Source organism: Ostrea edulis, chromosome 4 (genome assembly GCF_947568905.1).
Source record: "Ostrea edulis chromosome 4, xbOstEdul1.1, whole genome shotgun sequence".
Classification (NCBI taxonomy): domain Eukaryota; kingdom Metazoa; phylum Mollusca; class Bivalvia; order Ostreida; family Ostreidae; genus Ostrea; species Ostrea edulis.
Window position 1 is genome coordinate 66,934,157 of NC_079167.1, and position 17,943 is coordinate 66,952,099.

A 17,943-nucleotide genomic window follows, 5' to 3' on the forward strand; every position below is an offset into this window, starting at 1 on the left:
GTTGTCAGGTCATTCCACTAAATGGGATCTTCATTGCGTTTTACACACATACCCCTAACCATTACAAAATTATACCTATAAAATAGACACTAGTGATTTACCATTGAACTCAGTAATCAGATTCCTGTCATTTTGCCGCGTGGCGTTCCTCAAGTATCTGTTCTGAGACCCAAGTTACATTGCATTTTCTCAAGACTTTACTAGTATATGTGAACGGCAAAGATAGAAATATTTCTATTACACAGATGATACACGGGTCTTTATGACCAACAGACCCCCTGAAAATTGGGAAAACTACTTTGCTTGACTTAAAGCCTGCATTGGAAACATTGGATCTTGGGTGATATCGAACCTACTGAAACTGAACCAGTACAAGACGGAATTAATTATTTTTACCACAAAACAAAACCAAAAATCCGTTCCTAGTCTACAACTCAAGGTCGGCGATCGTACCATTAGGCGTGTCATGTTTAAAAATCTCTTGGAATTAAAGTAGTCCTATCATTGCACTATCCCACAATCAAATTAAATCGGAACCACGCTTCCGTTTTCCGAAATAATATTAATATAAAATAAATATTGTAGTAGCTGGCTATATTAGTAGCTAGTTTTCCCCATTATAAGTAACTGGTTACTAGTAGTTAGCTAATGGTAGCCAACTTTTCTCTGTTTAAATAGCCAGTTACTAGTAGATCTAGCTGGTTACAAGTAGCTATAGATATAACTTTTCTACTACCTTGCCTTTTATTCTGTGGGATTGTATACCTATTCTAGCATTGTCGGAATGCTCTCCGGCATTGGCAGAATAAATGAATAAAATAGTTTTCTGTTGAATAACATCAATCATTGTTCGAATTTCAGATGTAGACAGCGTGCATACAATAAGCGTATTTTTCCAATGGAACAACTTGCTTTCATGTTGCCTGAACAACCACATCTTGCCAACCATATTTTTCAACCTGTCGCGGAGTTCGATCCCTACTCGTGCCATGGCCGCGTCAAACCTACTTTTAAAAGACGTAAAAGCACGAAATGACTGCTCGACATTTACAAGTGAGAATGAACCAACACTATTTGTGATATGATCTTAAAAATGGAGGTCCCGGAGCGCAACAAGCGTTGGCACGTTAAAACCCCTTAATTTTACGGCCTTAGCGCCAAGCATATATATACATAGATTCATACATGTACACATGTATATCTAGATGTGTGGTGCTACAGCTGGTGAAATCTCAATAAGAACGAAAAATTCTCGAAGGAATGTGGACGTCAAATAGACAAAAACCAACAATATTTTCACCACCATCGCATACTGTCCTTTACAGTTCCATAATTAATTAATTTTCAATAATTTTATTTGCAATAGTTTCGCAATTTGTTCTTTCAACGCCCGAGAAACTCATAAAAAACTTTTACTGAAAGATGCATGTGTATTGGCAGTTGTTCTATAGCAGCACCGAATAACTTTCTTCCCTGACAATGGAAAACGTGAAAATAACAAATAATAATCAATTTCAAAAATCTGATAAAGATTACAAAACAAACTGAGAGCAGGGCAAACACGAACTTCTGGAAATATCGGCATGTAAAGAATTGGTATGAAACCATTCAGACCGCATTCGACCTAATGGCAGGCTATAAATAAGATCAGCATGACGACCATAATTGCGAAATGCTGACTCGAAACGAAAACTATTAAAACTCCTGTAACATAAACTTGTTCATCAGTAGCCTGTCTTGGTTTAGAAACTGACCATACACAAAAAAATTGTTATCGCGTATCGAATCATTTGAGATACATAATCACCACAAGCAGGTGATGATGGAATACTGCTACATCAATATTGAACGATGAAGAAACTGAAGTCATCCCGTTTGTCATAAAGTTGAGTTGTTATTTTGTCGTTAACTTCTACGTTCAGTAAATTATTCATATATTAAATAGATGTGGATAACCCCTTGGCATCCTTTGTTTCGAATTCATCGGAATATAATCGACATATAAATGAATATTGTTAACAGCAAAACATCGTGGATGTATCAAAATGTCGTATTGAAAGCCACTGCAATATTTAATTTTTTCATAAAGAAACTTTTGAAAAATAGCTGCCTCATAAAAATACCAAAAGGGCAGCTAATAAAGGGGCGCAATTTGTGCCAATAGGAATTCCAAGAGATTGTAGGAAGGCCTGATCTCCAAATATATTGTCAATGAGGATCTCCAGCACCTTTTAAACATCAACTTCAGAGTACTATAGTTTGTAGATTAAGGATGGTGTTTATATGTAAGTTTTGTTTGGGTGACTGATCATAAAATAAGAATATTTTTTAGTTCAAGTTTTATTGAAAAAGCAGCTGTCTGTGATGTCAATAGATTCAGTTTTAAATTCATCATGAGGAATGGTAGTGTAAAGTCTAAAAAAAAATGTACGTTTTGATGCTGTTGATTTTTTAAAAAAAGTTTTTTAATTCAAATGTACTAAAATTTCTTGGGTTCTCTTTAGAATTCACATTTGATTTACACAGATTCTCACAAATGTTGCGGCACAATATAGTTTCTAGAAGTTTCTCCTTCACAACAGTTAAGAAATTCGTGAGGAGTATAAAGGTGGGGCTTGGTAGAACAGTTACTGTATCCTGCAATGGTGTTTGTAAGAATTTTCGTGATGTGTTGGGATCCAGTAGATTTATACAGGTACGACTCACTGACTGAAATATCATCATATTAAATGTGTTTATAAATAACTCAAACGTGATTTTATATGGAGAGCCAAAGAGTTCAATATTCTATCTTTGTAATTATGTATTTGTTGTTACTAAATGCGCCATTGGTTCAATGTAAAATAGAAAAATGTTAATCGTTATCTTGACATTTGTAGTACATAACGGTATATTTGTTATTTGAATGGCGTGAGATGTAAAGGGATGTAATGTCTGTGTAGATGCGTAACAAGTGAAAGCATTATTTATTCAATGTAAATTTGAAATTAGATCTTCGTCATCCGTATTTGAGCATTTGCACATTGCAGTTGCGAGTTACAGTAAATTTTTTGGTAATCCGTCCGATGATAGTTCGATATTCGAATTTGCTCATTCGTTCACTGCATTTCAACATTTGTTCGTTGTTTTACCATTATGACGCGCTACATCGAATCTTTTGGGAAACAGACTATAGAATCATATTGGAGGACCAGTTTATGTGACATTCCCTCGGAGCTATTATTTTCACGGCCTTTCGAAGTCCGAGGTAAATTATTTCAATTTGTGCAAGGAAGATATTTTGATAAGCAAATTCATACCATATTTTTACTATGAGTTTCATTCCTTCTGTTTATCATAAGTAGAGTTTCTTCTCCGACGATGTACTGATTAATAGAATAATTCGATTATCTAATCGAAATGGCCCCCGATTATAGATAATCTATTAAAATTTTTGATAATCGATTAATCAAAATATAACTTAAAGTAATTTATATTCATGCTTTCTTGATTTATTTTCTGTGAATGTAACTAATTCATAAGTATTAATTTGATAAATGAATCCAATGATAAAAAATACATCAAAAATGCATTTCAGAAATCACCCCCAAATTTTTTTTACCAATTCATTCTTCATTCAATAATGAACAAATTTAATACTTGAAATTAATTGATTATTAATCAATTATAGTGCGTCCGATTATACTGATAATCAATCATGAAAAAATATTCCGATGGTTCATCACTACGATTGTTTAAAAGGTTGGACACAATTCCCCAACAGGGCAATTGTTACACTAAAAATGGATTGTTACTCTTTTTTAGTGTAATTAACTGTATCATGGGATTTTCAGTTGTTTCCCCTCTATTCTCGTGTTTGCTTTGAGTAAAAAATTAAGTGCAAATGTACTTCTACATCCTCTAAATATTTAGAGTCTAGGAAGCGTATATTTACATATATGTACAAGGACTCTATATGTGACCAACAAGGTTTATAAATAACCTCTAACAGCTAGACTATGAAATAAAAAGATGTTTCTTTCTCTGCTTTAAACAGACAAAAGGAGTGGTTTACAATAAAGAGGCTTGACAGAGGACAACTGGAACAATTTTTTTGACAAGAGAAACGTATCTCAAATTAAACTATATCAAAATACCCCCGGTAATGTTGATTAATGATACATTTTTAACAAAAATAGGAGTTTAGAAATTGGGGTGTCTGAATTTGAGTTAGCTATCTTATGGAGAGAAAAAGAAGGGGGTGATCAGATACGAAACAAGTGCTTGTGGAAATAATGTAAAATTCAAATCTAGGCCATGGCTCAGGTTACTGGTCTAGTAAAAATTATGGAAAAATAGCCCGACTGGTCTATTACATAAAAACTTTAAATATGTTACATTCAAGGTTGGCTGTCATTTAATGAAAACAGCTGGTAAATGATAACTGATTCACTTTGTTTACAAATATAAGACCCATAGGCGTCGGAACCGGGGAGGGGGGGACTAGGGAGGGGCTTAGCCTCCCCCCCCCCACTTTTTTTTGCAAAGATAGACATAATACCCCCCCCCCCCCAAACGACGTAGAAACTTTTTTGTTGGTTTAGCCCCCCCCCCCCTTTCCGACGCCTATTAAACCAGAATAGTTTTTGCGTGTTTTAGAATTCTTACCCAATGTACATATTAACTATTTAATATTGTGAATTACGTATTTCAGTGACAGCAATGCAAAAATGGTGGGGAAGGGGCGCGAAAACGAAAATCAATCCCAATCAAAGCAAATATGTACAAGAGTTTTTGGTCTCGCACAAATAAATGTAACGTCCCTGGTGGTATATGGTTACTAAATGGCATACACTGTTTGTTTAAAGTAAACTCATGGATCATGGAAAAAATCAGTCCAGTCATCTATATTGATGCTTACAACAATGTTTTACATCAAGTCTCTGATCAAACTATTTCAGCAGCACATTTATTTTCAACGACTTTTAGCGCCAACCGGTTAATGTTGAGTGTGCTAGACACCCAAGTAGTCCCGAGTGTTAACTGGTCCTAGTATATGATTCTATAGTCTGTTTCCCAAAAGATACGATGTAGCGCGCGCCCTCTGTCGTCATAATGGTAGAGCAATTTACAAATGTTGAATTAAATGCGAATGTCGAACTAACATCGGACGGATTACCAAAACACATTTACCACAACTTGCATAGGCTTAACAAACTACAATGTGCAAAATGCTCAACTACGGATGACGAAGATCCAATTTCAAATTTACATTAAATAAATAATGCATTCACTTGTTACGCATCTACACAAACATACATTTACATCTTACGCAATTCAAATGACGAATATACCGTTATACATTACCAATGTCAAGATAACGATTAACATTTTTCTATTTACATTGAACCGATGGCGCATTTAGGAAGAACAAATACATAATTACAAAGATAGAATATTGAACCCTTTGTCTTTCCATAATTTTAAAGATTTTGAAGATATCCCGTCTTTGGAAAGGGAACTCTAAGTATAAGTTGGATTACCAGATGTTGATTTAAAGCCAAGTTCTTCTGTAATACAGTTGTAATAATGAGCCATAACAACAAAGAAAATGTTGTTACAAGCTTTGTCACCTGGAACCAAAACAATTTTCTCATGTAATCTATCTAATTCTTTTATCCCTTCTGGTTTACTAAACACAGAAGGATAGATGGTACTCATTTTTGTTTTAAGGAGTAAATGCTACACCAGATATGGATGAAAAGTGGAGGATATGTACAACAATATTTTGAAATTGAAAACTTTCAAATTTCATTTTTTTTAGTCAACAAAAAATGCAGTTTTAGTAGAAAGCAATCTGAAAAAATATTAGAAACCATTGCTGGACTGGAACCCGCGATCTACAGCTCAGCAATCGACGTGTTTAATTTTTCTCTTTTATCAATCGACGTGCTAACCTGCTGAGTTACTCAGCTAGGTAATGATATATGAAATGGAATGGTTTGTCTTCAACACAATATGATAACTTTAATGTTGCTTTCAAGCATGTTTCAAGTTGTTTTATTCGATTTTCCATGGGTGAAAGAGAAATAGTTTTGGACTTTAATCTCGTTTAATCTTTCGTGATTAGTCCTTAGATTAATTCAATCTCGAATTGGTCCTTTAACCATATGGACTTCAATTGTGCTAGTGTGCAATCTAAGACAAAGTTCTCTATTTTTAAACTCAGAATAGTATGGGCATTAAATGTCTTTTGTGAACTTTAATCTCTAGAACTGGGAATGAGCGACTCAATTTTTTTTTATTATCATTCATTCGCAAAATGGTGTCAGTCACCCCCCCCCCCCCCCCCCCCAGTTTCACTTCCTCTACATCTCTAAGACTGACAGTTGCTAGCCACCCTAGCAGAACCCATTGCAGAGACAGATCAAAAAAAAAATTCAAAGGGAGTTTGAAACCCTCTCTAGTATCAGCGACACCCACATGTCACACTCTAGTATCAGTGACACCCACAGGTCGGACTCTAGTATCAGCGACACCCACACGTCACACTAGTATCAGCGACACCCACATGTCACACTCTAGTATCAGTGACACCCACAGGTCACACTCTAGTATCAGTAACACCCACACGTCACACACTAGTATCAGCGACACCCACACGTCACACTAGTATCAGCGACACCCACACGTCACATTAGTATCAGCGACACCCACACGTCACACTAGTATCAGCGACACCCACACGTCACACTAGTATCAGCAACACCCACACGTCACACTAGTATCAGTGACACCCACAGGTCACACTAGTATCAGCGACACCCACAGGTCACACTAGTATCAGCGACACCCACACGTCACACTAGTATCAGCGACACCCACACGTCACACTAGTATCAGCGACACCCACAGGTCACACTAGTATCAGCGACACCCACACGTCACACTAGTATCAGTGACACCCACACGTCACACTAGTATCAGCGACACCCACAGGTCACACTCTAGTATCAGTGACACCCACAGGTCACACTTTAGTATCAGTAACACCCACAGGTCGGACTCTAGTATCAGTGACACCCACAGGTCACACTTTAGTATCAGTGACACACTCTAATACTAGCGACACCCACAAATTGGACTCTAGTATCAGCGACACCCACAGGTCACACTGGTATCAGAGACACCCACAGGTCACACTCTAATACCAGCGACGCCCACTGGTCACACTAGTATCAAGGACATCCATGGATCACACTCTAGTATCAGCGACACCCACATGTCACACTAGTATCAGCGACACCCACATGTCACACTAGTATCAGCGACACCCACATGTCACACTAGTATCAGCGACACCCACATGTCACACTAGTATCAGCGATACCCACAGGTCACACTCTAGTATCAGTGACATCACACTCTAGTATCAGTAACACCCACAGGTCACACTCTAGTATCAGTGACAGCCACAGGTCACACACTAGTATCAGCTTAGCCCTCCTACTGAATGCTGTGGTATTTACAAGGTAAAGATCCAGTTTAAGATGCCATATATTTACCCTAAATTTACATATGCATGGTTCACTGAAACTTCCGGATGTTGCATCTGACGTAAACGTACATTTCCCGGATGAGTGATCATGTTTTCTCTTTTTCTTCTTTTGTTTAACAACGCCCACAGTATCTCAGCACAGCTACTCAGTATCTCATTCTGTATAAATTTTTACATGTGTATATAGTCTAGATAATATGTTTTAAGGTAGATCGATCCTCGTGTGATGTCATAGGGTTTTGCAAAAACTTCATCAAATTAAACTTTACGTATGATATAAATATATCTTTCAGAGGAATTTTATTCACTGGATAAAGTGGGAGTTAATGGTAATCTAATGAGCGTAAAAAAGTTTATTTCTTTTTATGTTAAAAAAATGTTGTCAGGGGCAATAAATCAGTCCTATACTGGTATTCCTTCAACTATATGTCTATATATATATATATATATATATATATATATATATATATATCGTCGACTGCCCTATTTCGGTGACTGACCAGAATCGGTGACCTTTTGTTTACGTGTTCGCGTTGTCATTTCCGGGTGTAGATTGCACCATCAATTTCGCCGTAGTGTTTGCAAACATATATATAGTACGTCTTCAATCCCCCCCCCCCCCCCCCGAAAATGAACCATTAGAAGGAGAGTATGCAAACAATCAACACAAGCACCCCAAAATAAGCCCATTTACTTACTACTTTTTTCAAGCAAACCTTCAAATTGATATAAAGTAGGCTATACCAAAAGTCTAGAATTCTACTCTATGCTATTTTATTCATTGACGTTTAGTTGCACATTCCTCCTGTATATACGTTTTAATAACAGTTAAAAACTTTTGGCAAACTTATATCAACAATGGTCACCGAAATAGGTGACGTCACCGTTTTAGGATCACAAAGTGACATGTTTTTTGTTACGAAAATATATTCAATTAACGTACCAAAGGAGTTGGAATTTTTGGATGAAAGTAAAGTAATTTAATTACTTTAATGGTAGGAGTATTATTTATTTATTTAATCCAAGTGATTAATGAGAAAATCGCGGTTTATCACTAAGGTCACCGAAACTGGTCAGTCGACGATACAATGTTTTCCCTAATATTCACAATCTAATTTATAAATATTTATAAATAAGCAGTTTTTCTAAACTGTTGACTGTAACAAGTTTTTATCTATTTTTATCAATCTGTTGTATATAGATACTATTTTAAAATAGGTGGCAACATACACATTTTCTTTGAATATTGATTAAATTAATACGGTTTTTCTACTGTCAACCATTAATATTGATAAGTCACACGAAGGTGGAGTCGCTATGCACACTACTACATCTTAAAAGATGCGTCATGATTTGGATGATATTTCATGTGACCTTTCTTTTCCAAATGAATGATATGAGCGTATCAGTTTGCTGTCATTAATTTGATATCCATACGCATTTTCATCATACACGTCACTTTTCATCGTCGCAAGGACACCTTTTAAAATTGTCAATAGCCTAATTATTATTTTTCGTAAGAGCAATCGTTATCTTCATACAAAGGATCTCTCTCTCTCTCTCTCTCTCTCTCTCTCTCTCTCTCTCTCTCTCTCTGTTATGTCAAAATATTTTTCCAGAGAGCTACAGTTCTGCAGCTATCTCTCTCACGACTATAAAATTTCGTTTGATCCGCCTACTGGCAACTTTAGAATATGACGTCAATAATTTGCACACGGCTCGAAAACGGAAGTAATTTCTACTAGGAATCGGTATTTATCTCGACAGCTTCAGAGGTAAACAGTTTGGACACTTGATCGTCACTAACGATTTGTAGGTATACTATTTTTGTTTTCAAACTGCCTATAGTGTAATCGGTTTGTTAGTTTGTAATTTTGTAGCCCACATAGCGAAAACTGAAATTACGGAATGGAAATCCCGGAACATTTAAATGCCATTGCGTCACAAGCATGAGACATGTAGGCCTACATGTGATGATATAATAACAGTATATGAAAAAAGTATTCAGAATGATATTTGGTAGAATTTTATAGCAATTGCTGTATACTAGGCCTATCAGATAAATAAAGTAATATGTATACGGTGTGACCGTTGGACCGAGCGAAGCATGTACGTAACTCCGTTTCCCGAGTGGTAATCATAATTCCGTGATTATGATTCATTTAAAAATACATATTTGAATGAAATTTCCTTGCGCTAAACACCCAGTAACATCTCATTAAAGGAGTTTATATGGGGACAGCAGTTTTACATGATCCGCCTATTCATTGAACGCGGGAAATAAAACGCAAGGCGACGTAAACTGTGCATTGTGACATCACATTTAGCCTCGACTTTTTTCTTTTTTTCAAAGCAAACAATTATAAACAACAATAATACATTCCGTATGCAATGAAAAAGGCCGTTAAAACTAAACAAAATTAACCAATAAATTCAAAATGGTAAAAAAGTAACCGTAATTTTATCGTATATTCTTATTTAAAGAAACTCATGAACTCGTTCATCTATTTAGTCGTATTACGGTTTTATATGTATTTATTTGCTAAAACTTGTTACAATGATATTTGTACTATTCACATTGAACAAACTGACTGTTTAAATTACGAATTGCACGTCAGAGTCTTCTATTATTGGCATTCAAAATAAAACATGAATAACTGTTGAAGCAGGTAATGAAAAAATAAATGGCGGCGCCCATATGGATCACGAAATTTTCAGTGAACGTATATAGAGATTATCTCTTTCTTTTGCTGATTTTGACTTTTTTCTTTTACATACGTGTTACCTTTAGAGCCTTGCTTCGCGGACGGGCCTTCGGCCCGTCTGAGCTTCGCTCGGTATTACGTCACGCCTTAAAAATAAACAGACACCTGCAACGAATACATTGTATTGTTGGTAATAATAGTATTCTCTTTAGAGAAGTCGAGAGGCATAACCTTCATCGACTTCTCTTCGAAAGCGTTCATGTTTTGATTCTGGAAAACGTGTAAATGCTGGAGTCGGTGATGGTTTGTACTTCGACTGACGTTTCGACTCAGATGTGCCTGGATTTACGCAATAGACAAGTTTTTTTCAAACATTTAGCAGCAATGCACAAAACCGTCACAAGGAAATCAAAACTTACTTGCTTTTAATCAATTTCAACATGCCCCTGTCCCGGGTTTAAATCACAACTCTGATTACGTAAGCCTGCTTTTCTCTTAACTGGCCCCCTATTGTGACAGCTCCCAAGACCAGTTAACGTAAACCCGGGACAGGAGACATGTTGAAAATGGATAAAAATTCTAAAAATTGAAATTTCAATATTTCAGTGTCCGATATAAAAAGATTGATGGCCCCCCTCGTCATTCTGCAGCTGAAAATAGCCTTCAAACTGTAAACATGTGATGATTTGTTACTGCCAGTACACACATATTCTTTTATCTTTCACAATTTAAAATTTTCTGTGAAAAGCAAATTAATTTTCAACGCTATCCATCGTTGAGCTACGTTTCGTAAATTCTTTGTTTATTATATAAAAGTCATTGTCCCATCATTTTGTCCACACAATTGATATAAAATTTCTTCAAAATCTGCTATCTAGCCTTTTACTGTTGAGTAGGCCTAGTCTTTTAAAAATTCTTGCGGCATTTTTGTGTTCACTTTCTATTGTTTTCTCGAGCGAGACATTTTACACAAACGTTAACTAATTTGACATCACACTAAGGGCTGCTACTCTAATCTAAAACTAACTTTCTATAACAGTACTGAGTAGATGAGGTCCTCAACAGGGATCTGTATGATTTACAACATAAATGATTGATAAAAACATGTTTGATTCGGTTATTATTCCTCCACATTGCCGACTATAAGTTTTACCGGCCAGGCACAGTGATATGGACGGCAACCATGTGGTACAATCAGATTAATGAAAAAGCGACATTTTAGTCTGAAGGAAAATAAATGAATTTGTTCAGTTTCCATAGTTTTGGGCTTATTGTCATTTTGATTTAATGTGATTAATATACATGTATGTTATAACGATGTGACTGTTGGACCAAGGGAAACATGAAATGAATGGTCATTGTCGTGTCTCAAGCAGGTTTTTTTAAGGTCTTGATTTCAAGGACCTGGACCTTTTCCATTGGGAAAAACAGTGACATTTGCTTGAAATTGGAGAAATGTTTCATACAAAGAAATAGGGAGAAAACCAATCCAGAGTGCATTAAGGTATAATTGGACTCCTTTTGACTTTCAATTTGATCAAAGCTTAATACCTCATTCAGATAAGCAGGGGCCAAAAAAATTCAGTTTCATTAACAATTTTGAAGCAAAAATTGTATTCTGTGGGCCTGTGAAGAGGATTTATGAACAATTGATTAGACTACCCTGCTTGCTTAGTTTTCATTGTTTGGGAATTTCAAAGCAAAAATTGAGAAAAATACCTGCTTTTTAGCATTGGGAATGGGGCCTTATTTCGGCCCTCTACAGACCCTAAAAAAATCCCTGCCAAGTGATTATCATGTTCAGTAAAGTACGGTAAATTAGAAATGGAAATATTCTCTTAATTATAGTATCTATTATTTATGAAATTTCTTTGGTGGTAAATGCCCAGTAATGTGTTGGCTTTCATATGGAACTGGAAAAGGGTCCACTTGAGACAGGGGGTGGGTGGGGAATGCTAAGGCATGTGATGTTACAGTTTGAGATAACATATTAATTAGCATACGGATGACCAAAATGTATTTTACATCTTGCAATATGGCTTTAAGTCTAGGCATTTAATCCACTTATTCATTTAAAGCAGAAAATATAACACAGTCAACAAGGAATTTTTTAAATCTTTGATTTAAAGGCCAGGACCATCTGTTTTGGGAAAAACATTGACATATAGATTTTGGGAAACCACTTATGTTTATCACAAACAATTAATCTGTCTACTGATTCAAGCGAACTTCAATTTCTCAATGGCATTGTCCTAGTCGAATTTTACCAAAAGAAGGTAGCATCCGTCTCCAGAATAATTGGTAACAATGTTTTCCTCATATGAATCATGAAAACTTTAATCATCATTTCAAATACTATGTGTGTTTTTTCTTTATTATTATTCTCTGAAATCAAAGTAAAATCTTTGGAATTCAGTCCATTGAAAGATTTTTATCATGATCATGTTTAATCTTCAGTCTTGTTGATTTTCCACCTGGTCAGTTTGGTCAGGGGAAATGATATTCATTTTTAGGTAGACATGATCTGGTATACTATAAAGTCCTAGGCAAATAATATATTGTCCCTAAAATATATGAGCCGACCCTGAAAATTTATACACCGATATACTTCCCAATGCTAACATCAAGAGGGGAAAAAACTTTATGACTAGTAACGGTAAAAACAATGAATCATTGTTTAGTATTTTTGAGAAGCATCATGAAGGGCCATCTGATTGGCCAAAACACTACAAAACTACAATATTATGTTAGCCAAATAAATCGCATTCCAAAAACACAGAGCCGTATGAAGTTCAGGGCAGTATTTCTGTTGGTGATTTAGCTGGATTTGAAATGAAATATTTAGAGTTTATATGTGAACCGACGTTGACCCTACATTAGACGCAGGGTTGTTAGTGGCAGCTGAATCGGCGACCACAAAAGCTATTGATGCCTTCTAGGTTTTAATGTCGAAAGGACGAACATTTCAATATTAAGAAAAAAAATGTTCAGGTAGCTTTTGCATAACTATGTCGGTGTAATATGCATTTCTCAAAATAGTTTTACAGTCTTCACGAAAAACTTTGTGAAGCACAGGCCCTTCGGGCTTCCCAGTATAATAATTTTGCAAGCCCGAACAATATTTTAATGGCCCAAAATATTTTTTTTCTAATTTGACCACTTGGCATTTGCAAGGTGTGGCATGCTGATTCTACACTATAGATACATGTATGTTCTACTGTAGGAAAATTCCACTGACATTAAAAAGATTACATATCTTATTTTATTTTTCAACATATTAATCTCGCAGATGACATCAGCAGCTCATGTTCAGAATCTACTTTGTTTTGTACCACGTACAAAACATTTTGTTTTCTCCAGAATTAAATCTTAGCAAAGACCCACCCTCAGTCCAATGGGGCATGGATTTTCGTTCTCTTTTCTCCTTGTACGACCGTTTTTTTTTATTTGGATCTGATGGTTGTGATTGCGAAATACGCTTGTGAGGTTTTGAATTTCACGGACAAGCCCCGGGGCCTCCCTACACGGGCACTGGAAGTTAATGTAAATTTACATTAACTTCCAGTGCCTGTGCCTCCCTATACTTCAGAAAAGGCAGTATGGTTGATCGTTTTTCGATGCGAAAGTCTGAGTCAATCTCACGCTTTATTTGTAATATATACAACACAGACAATAAAACATTTACAGGCCCGCCGGACTCCTGGGTTAAATATTTTTAGAAGCCCGATCCCGATTTTACTGGCCTCGGGCATCGGGCCACCAGTTAAAGTCGAAGACTGGTTTTACATGTACACAATATGCTTTAATCCTAATATAAAATGTCATATTGTCAAAGTTGAATTTTAAACAATAAAATGTTCAAATAAAATAAAATGTTTACCCTACCTACATGTACCGTATATACTCGCCTATAAGTCGGTTGTATTTTTTAAGGTTATTTTGTAGGAATTTGCCTTTGACCCGCTTATAAGTCGGTACAAATTTTTGTCAGAATCGGTTGACAAATTCAAGTCAATGCTCTAGTGTTTTTACCTATGTTTCAAAAAATATTTTGAGAAATTAATAATTATGAGGTGCTCAATATCCAAGCCATATCTGTTTGGGGTTTAAATGCAACCCTTGATCTATTATGGACAATGATCCCTTGATTACCTATGCAATGATGGTCTCCTAATTACCAGTACCTGACACCGTGTTTACTTAGTGGTTATTGTGGGGTTCCAGTATAATTCAATGTATCAACAATAGAGTTTTTAAGAGTCAAGAGTGATGATCTAAATTATCTGTTAACAATATTCAATCTTTTATGAAATATATTTCAGCCGGTATACATATGAATATTTCAATATTAAATCGGGTTCGTAATTCAAGTTTACCGATAAACGATAGATTAGTTGAATTGAAAGTACAAGTAAAGCTTTTTTAAAAAAGCTTGCAGTCTTTAGCAGCAACTCTATAGAGCGAAGTTGAATTATTTCCCTTGTCTTCATTATTGACTTGAGCTAAAATAAATAATCTCACGGACATCATGCCTACAAAGCTGTGTCCTGACTCCCATTATAAAAGTTTGTATAAATTTATGAAGGGTATATGTACTGGAAATCAAAATCACTGTTCCCTGTATTAGCACTGATTAAAGCCTCTATATCAAATGAAACTGAGATTTTCAGTGTGTATATCAAAATATTTATTTTTTAACAAAGTTATGAAACAAAACAAACTAAAAAGATTTAAATTACTCAAATTTGCATAAAAATTATTCTTGCATATTGTACAGTACAACTGCTTTAGAAATTAACCAGGATAAAGACCTGAGAATATTGTAATAGTTTTGTCAAAAATTATATCATAAAATACATAGAGTTTGATGGAAAAGATTAATAATTGTTATTCAAATTTGAGCAATTGTAAGGAAAAAAAATATTCTGAAGGAATAGGATAGTTTTAGAACAGATGTGTTGAAAAAAACAAAAACTTTAAGTTTACCTGATACAGACAGTCTAAACTTACAGCAGGGGTAATTTTAAGCAACATAATATGTAATGAAATGTTACTATCCTATTCCTTCTTAAGATTAGCAAAGTTCTCAAATGCCACTGATAATACAAACAAAAATGGTTGCATTGGAATCACTGATTGTCAATTAAAATTATCCCAAAACACAAGCAATCAAAACAAAAAACGGCGAGTTTTTCTGTTTGTATGCAAAAATGAAAACATTGCTGTAAATGAAGTAACCATAGAAATGCTTTGTATTAGTTGCTTTTAAAAAAGTAATGTGTCAATTTCATGAATTGCATTTTTCTTTTGTTCGTTTTGTCGATTTTTTTAAGATTGAAAATCTTGAAAAATTGTTAAGTCGTACGAAAATTAGAACACCAGAAAATTATCTCCCTTGCCTTGAAGAGCATTTCAACCAATGAAATAATTGAAAATTTTCACTTCATGCACTTTCTACCAATGAAAAAAGAGAGGAAGTGCAAAGTCCGAAGACTGTAAAACACTTCAACTCTGAATACCGTCTTCCAAGGAAGACAGTAATTAGTTACCGGTATGTAAATAATTTTAAACAAGATAAAAATATGTAAATACTTGTACTTTATACATAATTTTAAAATACATAAACAATACAATATGTCTAGATATTTGTAAACAATAATCATTTGTGTGGTAGTCCATGATAATCGTCGGAGTTGTTTTAAAAAAAACCCACTACATTACGCCACCTAGAAAAATACCAATCTTCTTAGGACGCGCCTATAAGTCGGACATAGAGTTTTGGACCAAAAATTGACTCCCAAAAGTCCGACTTATAGGCGAGTATATACAGTACCTACCCTATTTTTTTTCAGGCTGGAATAGGAAACACACTATTTATCTTGGCCTAAGTAATGATTTCAGTTTTGTCCATGCAGACTTTTCAAAATGGGGCCACATAAGGCCTTAATCTTACCAGTAACTGAACATTGTTTATCAGTCAATAACAATAAAATGTTTTGTGATAATCATATATGCATTTTGAGAATTTCTATTTCAGGTTAACAGTTCAAAATCAACATGACTGATGCACCACCTCCACCCTACCCTGGAAACCCCACAAAAGGACCAGGTAATTTTTCTGTCAACTATGGATCAGATAAATTTTCTGGCCAGCCATTCTGTTTTCATTTTAGTGTTATTGTTATGATCATGAAGGAAAAACTGTTAATAAGGCTAGGGTTACCTGATATGGTGTACATAGTTCCCATGATGTCGGTACCAAGTAAATTGAAAATAAAACCAATTTTTGTTCTACACTGAAATCCATGGTTACCATGATGAATCACATGACTTTGGTGTGACCTATTACCCGCACAGGGGCTAAGCCCGTTTGGGCACAAACTTGGTGATACTGATTTATGGTTACAATGAGTTTCGGGTCAAAATGGGTTTAACCCCTGTGATTACCCGGAAAAATGATGACGAAAGTCAACACAAGGGAAAATTCAAATGAAAAAGTAACACTAAACACCTTTATCAATAACGAAAATGGTAGTTCTACAGGTGATAGAAGCAAAGAACATTGACACAGTTTTTTGATGGTCGGAAAGTTTTTGACTAAAAACAATAAACTGTGTCAATGTTCTCTACTTCTATCGCATGTAGAACTACCATTTTAGTATAGATTTGTTTGTGAGAAAATCCTTCAAATGTTGATATAAGTTATGTGACAATTTGTTGTTGATAAAGGTGTTACTTATTCATTTGAATTTTCCCATGTGTTGACTTTCGTCGTCATTTTTCTGGGTAATACTATATAACTTTTTTCAAGAAAATCCTATTTTCGCTTTCTTTGCGAGTATTTTTGAATCGCAAACAATTGAATTCGCAAAAAATTTACACTGATTGTGTACTGTTTTTTACAAGAAAGGAATAACTCAGTGAGTAGAAACTCACCACCTCGAGTGTAGTACTAATTATCTTAAACAGTAGTCCGGCGTTATCACTCTGTAAACGCACCTGTTAACTTGTTAAGAAATAACACGCGTAACAGTAATGTCTGTTTTGTTCAAATGAAACCTGTCAAGGAATTTGTAACTCTAAAATTCGAATTCTAGAATCACAAACAAAAAACTGCGCAAATAAAAAAAAAAATAACAGTGTTTCGGGTATTTTCGCAAAATTTGTGATACACAGAAAAAAATGTTATACAATAGTAACAGTACTAGTAGGTCATGCCAAAGTCACGTGATTCGGTACCGTGAAATCTGTTTTTCTGTCTGTTTGTCCACAAAAACTTTTCACCTTAGTCATAACTTTTGAATGTTAGTATTAAGGATTTAAATTTTCACATGTGTATTCCTTGTGATAAGACCTTTCTTTTTGTACTAGAATTACTTTGCTGCCATATGAGAGCATCAATGTTTCACAAACATTTCCATTCATTTGTTTTGTGTGGTAAAATAAGATAATTTAATGAATTCAAGAATTATTTTTGTATACATGTATCTAACACAAATGCAAACATCAATTTCTAGTGCATTTTATTCAACAATAAATTACAGCAATAACTATCATACATATATCATGCATACTTAAACTCACACTTGTCTATGTTACAGACTTTGATTGCATTGTTAACAACTTCAGGCTCCCTTTTTAGACAACTAAAGTATTCCCGCAGTTACAATTTTTTCCGCATGCCACCATGTTTTGTTTATG

General features: G+C 35.1%; 1 protein-coding gene across 23 annotated transcripts in view; it reads left to right on the forward strand.

Moving 5' to 3' along the window:
* The first annotated feature begins 9,215 nt into the window (after positions 1-9,215).
* The window catches only part of LOC125670876 (cell death-inducing p53-target protein 1-like), a 37,820-nt gene continuing 29,092 nt past the window's right edge, over positions 9,216-17,943 (forward strand). For 4 of the 23 annotated variants that reach the window (XM_048906313.2, XM_048906319.2, XM_048906317.2 and 1 more), the window contains exons 1-2: positions 9,225-9,349; positions 16,280-16,351. In XM_048906313.2, coding sequence (XP_048762270.1) covers positions 16,300-16,351 — 52 coding nt within the window. In that variant the 5' untranslated portion in view covers positions 9,225-9,349; positions 16,280-16,299. Of the gene's footprint in view, positions 9,354-10,379; positions 11,747-16,279; positions 16,352-17,943 lie in introns of those variants that run through there. The other 19 variants (XM_048906316.2, XM_056163518.1, XM_056163515.1 and 16 more) reach the window with 8 other exon arrangements.